This window comes from Rhinatrema bivittatum, chromosome 3 (genome assembly GCF_901001135.1).
Source record: "Rhinatrema bivittatum chromosome 3, aRhiBiv1.1, whole genome shotgun sequence".
Classification (NCBI taxonomy): domain Eukaryota; kingdom Metazoa; phylum Chordata; class Amphibia; order Gymnophiona; family Rhinatrematidae; genus Rhinatrema; species Rhinatrema bivittatum.
Genome location: NC_042617.1, coordinates 654,228 through 667,867, shown reverse-complemented (window position 1 = coordinate 667,867; position 13,640 = coordinate 654,228). Strand labels below are relative to the sequence as shown.

The following is a 13,640-nucleotide window of genomic DNA, read 5'->3' as shown; positions in this document are numbered from 1 at the left end:
ATTCATCTTTAAGTCTAATCACCTGGGAAGACAAAAACAGCTACTGCATACCTTTCATTTCAACTAAAGAAACTACTGTAAATATTTTACCTAACCTAAAAGAAAGAAATCTTATTCTGTTCTAACCACATGATTTTTTATTTATTAAGCAAAGAAGGCAAAAAGTAGAAAAGTAAAAAGGAATCTTCTCATTTCTATCAGATCTCTGTGGTGTGGAAGTAACTGGCATGGGTGGTGACTGCTCCTGGGTGAGTTTACAAATAATATCAGTGATGGGACTACTGCCAGTGATTGCCCTTGGACGGATCAAATCCCCTTGATTTCCTGGCTGTAAATGTAAGGCCCCCTGCACTATAGCCCAAGCAGGGGTTAAATCCTAATTTATAACTGAACTACCATCCCTTAATGAGTCTTCCTGTTTCAAATCGGGGTATAATGGCTGGTACCCTGCTGCACAAGTCAGCAGCTGGTCCTGATTATCAGGAACTTTGAAAGTGACTCCTGTATCCTTGCTCTCATAAGGGGGAGGGGAGCATGGAACCAATCCTGAATCCAGGGATTCTGACCCGGTGCCCATCTTACGCTCCCGTGTAACCATGAACATATTAAAATAATGCAAATGTCATGTCAAGGATTTTCCTATCTTTTTTTGCTTATTGAATTGCAACAACTGTTGCAGAACCGGGGCTGAAGAGCTGCCATCCTCAGGCCAGCTCATAAATGCAGCCTGCTCCACCCACACTGCCCATTTCTTACTATGCTTAGTAATGATTTTAACTTCATGTGGAAATAATTCACAAACCAATGAAAGGGGACTGGGGGATCCTGTACCTTGTAACTGCAATGAAAAACTTTACCAAGGACACGAGGGCAACAGAGACAGTGTATTTCTCATGATCAAAAAGCCTTTATTGCTTATGCGCATAAGGAAGTAAGCTCCAAAGTTTGAGAGACTGACTTAATCAGGTATCCAATTGACTTTACTTAAATACTCTTTTGCCCAGGAGATTAGTACAACACTCCTTTGATTTAAGATCACAAGGAGAAAAACATTTGCTGACATTAACATTCCTAAACATCCTGAGAACTCTAATCTTGAAGACATGCATTTTTTATATCTCTTCATTGTGGTGTCTAAAACTACAAAGAGATACATTTGTGTTTTCTGTTATGTAAGTGTGAGACAGTGTCAGAGACAGTTTCAAGACCTAGCAGTGCCTCCTGGAACCCTTCTGGTAAATTTCCTAAGATTACTCCCTACTCTATCCCTTTCATGCTCTCCCTCCTACTAATCCTCTCTCTCTCTCTCTCCCCCACCCTCTCTGTACAGAAATATTTCCTAAGATTACTCCTGAGTCTATCCCTTTTACCTCTCCCTCCTACTAATTCTCACGCTCTTTCCTCCACCCTCTCTGTACAGAAATATTTCCTAAGATTACTCCCTACTCTATCCCTTTCTCCCTCTCCCTCCTACTAATCCTCTCTCTCTCTCCTCCACCCTCTCTGTACAGAAATATTTCCTAAGATTACTCCTGAGTCTATCCCTTTCTCCCTCTCCCTCCTACTAATCCTCACTCTCTTTCTCCACCACCCTCTCTGTACAGAAATATTTCCTAAGATTACTCCCTAGTCTAACCCCTTTCAACCTTATCCCATGACCCTCGTTCTGGAGCCTCCTTTCCAATTTTAATTTGTTTTTGATTATTTTTTTAAAATAATTTGTTTATTGAGCTTCTATTTTATATTGTTATTTTAGTTCTTTTGCTATTTTTATTATAAGTTTTATGTATGTATCTTTGTCTATCACTTAGACCTATTTTTAGTGATAGGTGATTCATAAATTTTAATAAATGTAAATGAAAAAAGCTCCCCTCATCTTTATGGAAACCTCTGAGATATTTGAATGTCTCTATCATATCTCCCCATCTCGCCTTTCCTCCAGGGTGTACATGTTTAGATCTTTAAGTCTTATCCCCTCGTGCTTTACAATGAAGACCACTGACCATGTTAGCAGCCTCCCTCTGGAGCGACTCCATCCTGTTTATATCCTTTTGAAGGTGGGGTCTCCAGAATTGTACTCAGTATTCCAAGTGAGGTTTCATCAGGAACCTATACAGGGGCAATATCTCCTCCCTTTCTCTGCTGACCATTCATGTCCCTATGCAAGCAGGCATCTTTCTGGCTTTTACCATCGCTTTGTCCACCTGTTTGGCCACCTTAAGATCGTCAGATACAATCACTCCCAGCTCTTTAGCCTTTCCTCATAGGGGAGCTGATCCATCCCCTCTATTTATGGACCATTGTAAGGGGCACTTTGATTCAGGGTGAGTTTTCGGGAGGTGGGTTGGGTTAGGGGGGTGGTAATACAGACACATTCAGAGGTATTCATTGTAAAATTGACATTAGTAAAGAATTTTAGACCTTATAAGCGATGAAAAGGAGTTGATTTTTACAATGCAGCTAGCAGAGACTGTAACAACAATCCCCGAACCCCAATCCACCTCCCAAAAACTCACCCCAAATCAAAGTGCCCCCTTACAGTGGTCCATATATAGAGTACAAGACTGAGCCTTGTAATCTCTCTCTCTCTCTCTGGACTTCTGCGTCTAAGAAGAGCTGTAGTAAACCGGCGTGTGAAACTACACCCATATGTGGAAGTTCTCAGGGAATCAGATACATCGTTCCAGAGAATGGGACCTGCAAGACTCGCTACTTTCATAATTGGTGCATCAAGCAGGTTTTTAACTATTGAGCGAAAATGTCTAATAGCTAGAATATAGTCGTAACAAATTATAAGTCCAGGTCAATGAATCCTCCTGTATTAATTTAAACTGGAGTACTAAAACCTTATGTTGGATTTGGGCAGATATGGGTAACCAGTGTAAAGCTTCATATTCAGGACATTTTATTTGCATGATAATTTGTATATGGGTTGCTAGAGTAATCCTTAAAGGAGGTAATTTTGAAAGGCATTTTCTCAGGTAAAGCATACTATCAGTATGTGGGCAGATTTATGTATATGTGTACTGTAGGAGCTCTTGACTATGTAAGTAACTTAACTGGTTAGAACTTATCCGGCTTACTTACGTTGAATATTCAGTGGCACAGCAAAGCCGCTGAACTCAGGTGTATATGTGTGCACTTTGCCGGATAGGTCTATCCGACTAACCTTAGACCTGCTCTATGGGGCATCTAAACGTAGACATACACTTACACGTCCAACTCTGAATATTGCTAGTTAAGTGTGTAAGTTGTACATCTAACTTGCTCCTGCAATAAAAAAGTTTACCAAGGACACAGAGGACAACATAGACAGTGTATTTCTTATGAATAATAGCCTTTATTTCTACTAAATTATTTATTATATATATATATCTCTTATGCATAAGGAAGTCAGGTCTCGTAGGCCTAAGAGCCTGACTTAATTTGTGATCGAATTTGGTCATTCTTAAATATCTTTCTCCCCAGTAATTAAGACAACACTCCTTTGAACTAGAGTCACGTGATTACAGGAAAACGTTTGTTTAGACATTTGATACTTCTAACATTTCACAGAGCCTTGGGAAACCAACTAATCTTGAAGAGATCTACATTTTATAGCTTTTTTCCTGGGAGCATGCAACTTCAAAAGATACAGCCTTTCTTTTAATTATTTAGAGAAAGAGAGACAGAAAAGCAGAATATCGTAATTTACAAGCCAGCAGTGCCCCCTGGACCTCAGATGGTGCATCTGTATTGAACAGATGGCCCCAATATTTCTTTATCATCGCACTCCACCCACTGAATGCCCACATTTTCTGTGTGTACATTTTAGCCAAATAAGAGACTTGTACAGCTAAGTGGCCGCCACTGAACATACGCGCATATTCAGTGGCTGCTCCTTAGCCACATAAGTCCCACGTATCTGGCTAAATAGTGCTGAGAGCGCTTTGAATATTGTACTGAGGGGAGGGGCTTCATCCCTCATTGTTATGCCCGAGCTGTCAGGCCCATGGCAATGTCTGCCTCCATAGTGGGGATGTGCAAGGCTGAGGCGTGGCTTCCATAGGACAGCACGGCTCCCTCCTAAGGCTCAGTTTTATGATTTTTTATTATCTTTCTGTTTTCATTATGTTTGTTTGGAAAAAACAACATTATAAGAGAAAAGAATTGGAGACTTCTCCACATAATTGGTGCCTTGCCTTTCGGTTTTCTTTGTTTATCTGAAGACAACCTCTGAGGCTCTGCATCTGCTTGTCATCAGACAAAGGAAAGTTGCTTACATGTAATGGATGTTTTATGATGACGCTTTCCTGCTAGGGGCTGTGCTCCAGCGCTTTGAAGGAAGCTGCTATGTATGGCCACAGGAAGACAGTGCTGCACATCAGCCTGAGACAGAAAGCATGTGACCCTCTCTCTCTCTCTATCTCTTTCCAGTGTGAAGGGGCCAGAATTAATAAACATGTATGTGGGACAAAGCGAGGAGAATGTTCGCGAAGGTGAGTAAGAGAGGAACCGTTCCCAAATTGTCACTGATTGTCCACAGTACTTGCCTTTACTGAAGTCATGGCAAATCATCATTCATGCTGGTGCCAGCTTGTAGCACATGTTCCCTCTAAGCGTGCATGCCACTTCCTGTGGCTGTATCATGTTTCCTCCCACTTGCTGCTTTTACATTGGTGTTTCACCTGCTGCATGGTTTTTCGGAGCTCTACCTTTAGCTGTTTTGTGCTGCTATAAATATGCCCTATAAGTGCCTTTTGCGTTGTCCCCTCTAGAGGCTTAGTCAGAAGTCCAGTATTCCATCATTTTCAAGCTTTCTTCAGTCTTTCATTGTCCCTATCGGGGCAATTTTTGCATAGAAAAGGGCAGATAAAGAATGGCCCATGCAGTCTGCCCTGCTGAAATTCATCCACTTAGGGTAGATATTTATATCTTACCTGTCTATACTGCACATACAACAGAAGGTGGGTAGCCACACCATCAGTCATCACATACAAAAGAAGAAGATCGTGCACAATCGATCTTCTCCCAAAATTTCAAAAGTTCTTAAAAAAAACCCAAAAAAACCCCAATTTTTATTTTATCAAAAATGACAAAAATTGTCTGTTATAATATCTAATAGCAAACACTGATAGTTGATATTTGGATATTACCATAGGCAATTTCTGCCTATTACACAATTTTTGATAAAATATTTTTTATGAACTTTTGAAATTTTTGACAAGCTCAGTTGTGCACCATCCTCTTCTTTTCTACCTCTCTATACTGCCCATTTCCAAATCTACTCAGGGTGGTGTAGAAATGGAGAACATTAAGCACAAGGATCATATAGTCAGAAACAATAGCAATAAAAGCAATGGCATATACAGCGCAAATCAGGATAAAAGGGATGATATCTGTAAAGAATCACAATAAACTAACTACAGTGCTCTGCCATTCTACCAGGCAGCTGACGTCTCCCTTCAGACAGCTCCTCTCCACAGGGTCCTGCCTGCTTCCCAGAAACTGATCCCCTGTTAAACTTGCAGGCTTTTATTCTGTTCCATCAAGGTTAATCTGCAGTTTCTCTTCCAGTCAAAACTGCAGTAATTTCTGGCTTTAATTCAGTTCATTCAATAAGAAAAACCAAAGCAAGCCCACAGTATTACTGCCCTGCAGTGAAAGGGCACACTAAGCCTTCAGGCTCTCTTGATCTTTCTGATGTTTTATCTTGCAAATAAAACCATGCAGATAGTACTTATCTCCTCGCTTTCTCTGTTCATCCCCAACATGAGACTGAGCTTAGAATTGAAAATGCTGCTTCGGGAGCACTGCTAAAACATATTCAGCTTGTCTTCCATTACAGCATTTCTAAAAGAAACCTCAAGCTTTTCGTTAGTTCCTTGTTCACAAGCAGTATATTGTCACAAGCATACAAATACCACATGTAATTAATGTGATTGCACACTGACATTTCCTGCCATACTGAATGAGCTATGGACAGGGAAACTGATTTTAAACAGAACCCTGGCTGTCCAGTCCTTCCATCATATGTTGCCAAAAGGGTTCCCTGTTAGATCAAAAGCACTGTCTATTCTGGCAGCCTCAATTCCTCAACCAGTCCCCATCCACATTAGCCCGAAAGTAATGTATTCCACTCCGTCTCAACACGTAAGCCACCTACACGTACTGAATGTAAGGTATAGATGTAAATGCAAGCACGCCGGCCGCGTTCTACCATAGGCACTTATATCCTACTCATATTCAGACAACTTACATGTTCTGTCAAGCTCATCTTTCTCACTCTTTTAGGACACAGAGACATGAAGCACATAACAGTCCTCATAACTCAGTATCGGAGGTCATCATTCATTCCCTTTAGAAACCCAAAAAACCCACAAATTTCAAATGCCTGAAGTTGTGAAAAAGACCTTCATCCCCGTGAGCTCATGCTAGCTAATACCAAGCTTGCTATCACTCTTTATTATAATCATCCATCTCCAATATCTTCACTGCTTTTTAAAGTTTGTTGCATATAAAACATAATTCCATTATTAATCTACCTGGGAACCTTTCAGCTGTGGTCATCCCGAGATCGCTATTGATTAGCAGAGGGTGAGGGGGGAAGGAATGGAATAACATGTATCAGCTTTCTCTTCCACTGTCCCCCCCCCACCCCCCAACTAATCCACACTTTTTTTCTCCCACCCATCACCATCACCTGTGATGACCCAGCATATACATCCCCTTCGTTTCTCCCTCACCCAGTGCTCTCTCTGCTCCCTCCCCCTAAAACTCTCAGCTCCATGACTTAGCTGAAGGATTCCCAAGTCCTGGAATCACTGCTGCAGACTGAGGTTTGCATGTGTTGCAGCCTCTCTCCAGTTTCTCCCCACATGCTGCTTGCAGTGTCTCCTCCAGGCTCGCTGTTCTCTGCAGGCTAACTGAAGAAGGGGAGTGGCTGAGCTCTATACAGAGAGGCCCTGAGACCCTGCAATTGATGCAAATTCTGAGAGTTCCCAGGTATGATTATAAAATATATTTATCATTTTCCAACAATTACAAACCCAACTCAGGCCCAGTGTTTCATTCGTCTGCTTCAGGCTATCTTCAACCGAAGACGTTTTCATATCCAACAGGCTTAGTCGGGGCTACATACCCTGAAGCAGACACAAAACACTGGGCCTATGTTGGCTATGAAATTGTTGAAAAATGATATTTTATAATGGACTTACATTTTATATGCAACCTAATGTTCGTGTATGCCATCTTTAACTCGCCCATAGGCCAAGTCTTCATATAGGACCCTGCTGCTCTTAATTCAAAGAATCCCTCACTCATGTTTATCTGCCTGTCTTTACCGTTATGTTTCTGTAAAGGTCTGCATACACCTGGTACTCTGGGAACATTTCCATTCTGCGCCCTGCCTTTCGGCCTCGCGATGGCACCCAGGGCCTTCACCAAGGTGATGGTGGTGGTGGCAGCTGCCCCTGCGGAAAGAGGGAGTTCTTGTGCACCCTTACCTGGACGATTGGCTGATTTGTGCGAAGTCGGAGTTTCTCTGTTGGGAGGTGGTGGATCGGGTCCTTTGCTTCCTGCGCTCCCTCGGGTGGATAGTCAATTTGGCCAAGAGTCACCCGGCTCCCTCTCAGACCCTGGACGTTTTGATAGTCCTCTTCGACACGAGGTTGGGCAAGGTGTTCCTCACCAAGGAAAGGATTCTCAAATTGCAAATTCAGGTTCGTTCCCTCTTATCCATGTGCATTCCCAGGGTCTGGGATTACCTACAAGTTTTCAAGTTGATGGCTTCCACTCTGGAGTTGGTCCCATGGGCCTTTGCTCATATGAGGCCTCTGCAATCAGCTTTATTTTCCTGGTGGGATCCGCTCTCTGAGCAGTTTCATCTACCACGTCCGATTACAGAATTTGCGTGATCCAGTTTCTCCTTGTGGCTCAACCTGGACAAGCTTCGCCGAGGAGTGGACCTGGAAGTCCTCTCTTGGATGGTGGTAACCATGGATGCCAGCCTCTCTGGTTGGGGTGCAGTCTGTCAGAACAGATCGGTCCAAGGCCATTGGTCGGTGGCGGAGTCTTCATGGTCCATCAACTGGTTGGAGACCAGAGCTGTGCGCCTGGCTCTCCAGGCCCTCTTCCCCTGGTGAGGGGAAGATCAGTAAGGATCCTGTCGGACAACGTTGGACACTGTTTGGCCACTGTTGGAAACAGGATGCTGGGCTTGATGGACCCTTGGTCTGACCCAGTATGGCATTTTCTTATGTTCTTAACGTGACAGCCGTGGTTTACATAAATCGCCAGGGAGGCACCAAGAGCCAAGCTGTAGCTCTGGAAGCCCAGGAATTGATCAGCTGAGTGGAATGCATCTGGAGAGGATAGCGGCTTCTCATATTGCAGGCTCAGACAATGTTCAAGCAGACTTCCTCAGCCGTCACCAGCTGGATCCCGGGGAGTGGGAGCTTTCGGAGGAAGCCTTTCACCTTATATGCAGCAGGTGGAACCAGCCTTGCATGGACTTGATGGCGACTTTCTGCAACACCAAGGCCCCGAGGTTCTTCAGTCGGCGTCAGGAGATGGGGGCATAACGGGTGGATTTTCTGGTCCTCCCTTGGCCGTCTGACATCCTATTGTATGTGTTTCCATCATGGCTGCTAATCGGCAAGGTGTTGTGCCAGGTAGAGGCCCACCGAGGGGATGTAATCCTTGTAGCACCAGAATGGCCAAGGCGGCCGTGGTTTGCGGACCTAGTCAACCTAGCGGTGGACGGCCTCTTGCAGTTTCCGCTGCTATCCAATCTCCCCCGTCAAGACCCCATTTGTTTAAAAGGGGCAGATCACTTTTGTCTAGCAGCCTGGCTTTTGAGAGGGGGCGCCTAAGGAATAACAGTTATTCAGATGCAGTGATCGCTATTCTCTTGCAGTCCAGAAAAATCTCTACTTCCCTGGCATATGTCAGGGTATGGGATGTTTTTGAGTCTTGGTGAGTGGAACACAAAATAGAACCCCATCCTTGCCTCTGTGGCTGATGTCTTAGCCTTTTTACAAGATGGACTGGTAAAGTTTATCCTTTAATTTCCTGAGGGTTCTGGTAGTGGCCCTGTCTTCGGGGTAGAGTGTGTGGTGTTCGCTTGTTGGCACATCTGGACGTTGTGCACTTCCTTTGGGGGTTGAAGCATTTACGTCCTCCCGTCCAGAATCCGGAGTCTCAATCTGGTTTTGAGGGCCATTGGTTCTTCTCCTTTTGAACCATTAAAGCACGCTACACTGAAAGATCATACTTTGAAAGTGTTTTTTCTGGTGGTTATATCCTCAGCTCGGAGGATGTCGGAGCTTCAGTCTTTATCCTGTAGGGAGCCCTTTTTGAGGATTACTGATACTGGAGTATCCTTGAGAATGGTTCCCTCCTTTCTTTCTTAAGGTGGTATCCTCTTTTCATTTGAATCAGTCTGTGGAGCTCCCTTCCTTTCCGGCTTCAGATTCTTCCTCTCCTCAGTCCAGAGATTTACGGCGATTGGACGTGAAGTGGGCACTCTTATATTACTTGGAGGTTACCAACAGTTTCCACCTGTCGGATCAACTTTTTGTGCTGTGGAGTGGCCCCAGGAAAAGGGCATAAGGCTTCTAGGGCCTCTATTGCTCGGTGGTTGAAGGAGGCTATCAGCACTGTGTACATCGCTATTTATTTTATTTATTTAACATTTTTTATATACCGATAGCCGTATACACATCGTACCGGTTTACAGGGAACAGGCAGCAGGCCAGAAAAAGGCAAAGCTGTTACATAGAACCCATAAGTGTAACATATGAATATAATTAATTGAACATAGGTGAGATATTTGATGGAAAAGAAGCAAAACATATTAACTTAGCATTAAAGTAACATTAACAATCTGGTAAGTAATAGCATTAAATAACATATGAAAGTATTTGACTTGGTCTTATAATAACATATGATATGTATACTCCTAGTTTTCTGTTAATTTTAGCACGTTGCTTTTTCCACTTATGTTCATTGTAAAGCCTTTGGCTGAATTAATGTTAGCTGTAAACCGAGGTGATGTGCATTACGTGCCGCGGTATATAAAAAAAAACTATCAATAAATAAATAAATAAATAACATAACATATTGTCTTTTTTAAAAGTATTGGGGCAAAGTTAACTATTTGGGAATATTATTTAGTGTGTTTGTGTGTTTGTGCCTTTAAGAGTCAGAAAGGCAGTGAATAATTAACTTTTTGTTAATATTGTTACATATATGTATTTGATAGGTATACTCCTAGTTTTTCTGTTTAAATTAGCAATTTGCTTTTTCCATATATGTTCATTGTAAAGCCTTTTGTGGCTGAATTACTGTTTTACTGTAAACCGAGGTGATGTGCATTACGTACCGCGGTATATAAAAAAAAGATAAATAAATAAATAAATAATAAACAAGTTAGACTGTTTGTATTTTTAGTCAGTCAATAAGGTAGCAGTAGGTAGTGTGTTTATTTTTAAAAGTCTGCAGAACTGAGTGTTCTCCAGACTTTTAAAGAACTGAGTGTTTGTATTTAATACTAACTGAGTGTTTGTATTGAAAAAAAAAACAACACAAAAAAAACCAACACAAAAAGTAGCCAGAAGCTAGAAATAAGCTAGGAGCAATGTATACCTAAGTAAAAAAGTTGAATAGTTCAGCTCAGTTACTCACCTTGGAAAGGTGTTGAGGTAGTGTGATTGGGTTTGAATAGGGACCAAAATTTGTTAATCAAGAGAGCAGTGAGTCACTCAGGCTGACTAACTGAAGTTAGACTGTTTGTATTTCCCAACCCTCCCACCCCTTGCCCACCCACCCCTAGCTCATCCCTTAATTTATAGGCAGGTGCCACTTTCACCCAAAAAAAAAAAAAAATCAACAAAAACTTTATTGAGAATTCGATCAGATCCCGGTAGGCCACTACCAGACACATAGTGAATTCACTAATACATTTAAAGGACGTTAGACACATTCCTACTCCCATAGCAACCTAAAACTTAACTAGGAACTGATCAAAATTGAGATGAAGGCAGCAGTCCAGCAGTAAGAGGGGGGCTTCCCAGACTTTTGCATCGAATGTCACATGTATGATTTTTTACCCACCGGTGAGAAGTTGTACATGTGCATGCGATGCAAAGAGCTCCTGGCTCTCAGAGAACGAGTCCGATCTCTGGAGGCTAGAGTGGCAGACCTGGAGGAGCTGAGGCAGACAGAGAGGTATATAGATGAGACCTTCAGGGACATAGTAGTCAAGTCGCAACTTCAGACCGGCAGCACTGGTGCTGCCTTGGAGGAAGAAGGTCTCATGATGGGAGAGCACCAACCAGGTGCAGCAGGAAAGGATCCTGTAGCAAGGACCTGCTCTCCAGGTGATGCATTGTCCTTTCGCCCTGAGGATATCTCCCCAAGGCCTACTGCCCAGGAGGGAAGGGTTAGGTCGGCCGTCATAGTTGGTGATTCGATTATTAGGAATATAGATAGCTGGGTGGCTGGTGGGCGTGAGGATCACCTGATAACATGCCTACCTGGTGTGAAGGTGGCGGACCTCACGCGTCACCTAGATAGGATTTTAGACAGTGCTAGGGAGGAGCCGGCTGTCGTGGTACATGTGGGCACCAACGACATAGGAAAATGTGGGAGGGAGGTTCTGGAAGCCAAATTTAGGCTCTTAGGTAGAAAGCTTAAATTCAGAATCTCCAGGGTAGCATTCTCTGAAATGCTCCCTGTTCCACGCGCAGGTCACCAGAGGCAGGCAGAGCTCCGGTGTCTCAATGCGTGGATGAGACGATGGTGCAAGGAAGAGGGATTCAGTTTTGTTAGGAACTGGGGAACCTTTTGGGGAAGGGGGTGTCTCTTCCGAAGGGATGGGCTCCACCTTAACCAGGGTGGAACCAGACTGCTGGCACTCACCTTTAAAAAGGAGATGGAGCAGCTTTTAAACTAGAACAAAGGGGAAAGCCGACAGTCGCTCAGCAGCGCATGGTTCGGAGAGAGGTATCTTCAAAGGATACTAATGATGCATTAGAATTAGGGCATCCCGACAGTGAGGTTACAATAATTAGAAAAGTAGTCCAAGTGCCTGTAACTAAAAACTCACCTGAGCTAAAAAATTCTAACTTATCCCTATCAATTAAAAAGCAGAATGAAAATACAAATAAAAACAAACTTTGAAATCTTTGTATGCTAATGCAATGAGATAGCTCTATCCTCTATCACTGCCAAATTCGCTCCTAACACCAACAATATCACTTTTCCCATCTCCAACATGCCTGCTTCCCTCTCATCTTTTGAACTCTCCTCCTCCATTGAAATCGAAAACATCCTAAAAAAGATGAGACCATCCTCCCATCCCCGTGAAACAATTCCCACCAAACTCTTACTTTCTATTCCTAAAACTATCATACCTCTGTCTAAAATCTTGAACTGTTCCTTAGAACAAGGCACGGTCCCTAACTTTCTAAAACAAGCTGTTGTCAAACCTATCCTGAAAAAACCCTCCCTAGATCCCTCTAACCTATCTAATCTCAGATCCATCTCCAATCTCCCTTTCCTCTCCAAAGTCCTTGAAAAACTTGTAAACTCTTGCCTATCCGACTATCTAGAACAACACAATATCCTCCCACCCACACAATATGGTTTTCTGAAACACCTCAGCACCGAAGCCTTACTCCTCTCCCTAACAGACATATTAATCAAAGGAATGGTTTCCGGTAACTCCTATCTTATTGCCATGCTAGGTATTTCTGCCGCTTTCGACACCGTTAATCACAACATCCTTTTCAACATTCTTATCAGTATCGGTATCTCCAGAACTGCCCTTTCCTGGATAAAATCATACCTTCAAAATCGCTACTATACTGTCATCAAGGATAATAAAGAATCCGACCCCGTCAACCTTGATTGTGGTGTCCCCCAAGGCTCCTCCCTCTCTTCCACCCTATTTAACATCTATATGATCCCCCTGACTTCTCTCCTTTCAAATCTAGGTCTCACGCATTTCATCTACGCAGATGACGTACAGATTCTTTTCCCTTTCACAAATTCCCTTCTCCCCGCTCTCCAAAACTGGGAAACATGCCTTGCCTCTATCAACCAGCTCCTCACTAGCATGCACTTGTCTCTCAACCCCCAAAAAACTGAACTCCTTATCTCCTCTAAACACTCATCAATCCCTATTCCTCCCTCCATCTCTTCTTCTACTTTCCCTACCCACACACGTAACCTGGGTGTCATTCTTGACAATCAACTCACCTTTAAACCCTTCATTAAATCTATCCTCAGCAATTGCTATTTCAAGCTACAAACCCTCAAAAAACTCAAACCTCTTCTATATTTCTCTGACTTCCGTACTGTACTTCAATCTCTTATCTTTTCCAAAATGGACTACTGCAACGCCCTTCTTCTTGGCCTCCCTGCTGCCCACACCAAACCTCTTCAACTCCTTCAGAACGCTACAGCTCGTATCCTCACAAACTCCAATAAGTCAGATCACATCACTCCTACTCTGATCGATCTTCATTGGCTACCGATACAGTCACGTATCCTCTACAAAACTCTTACCCTCATTCACAAAAGCATTGCCAATGAGCACTACCACTGGATAAATCCCCCGCTCCTCCCTCGCACTTCTACAAGACCAACACGCTCCT

The 13,640-nt window shown here is 43.1% G+C and overlaps 1 protein-coding gene across 1 annotated transcript in view; it reads left to right on the top strand.

The window, feature by feature from the left end:
• The window catches only part of PEX6 (peroxisomal biogenesis factor 6), a 195,307-nt gene that overhangs the window by 127,022 nt on the left and 54,645 nt on the right, over nucleotides 1–13,640 (top strand). The window contains exon 13 of the mRNA XM_029596736.1: nucleotides 4,417–4,478. Within this exon, the coding sequence (XP_029452596.1) occupies nucleotides 4,417–4,478 (62 nt within the window). The remainder of the gene's footprint in view (nucleotides 1–4,416; nucleotides 4,479–13,640) is intronic.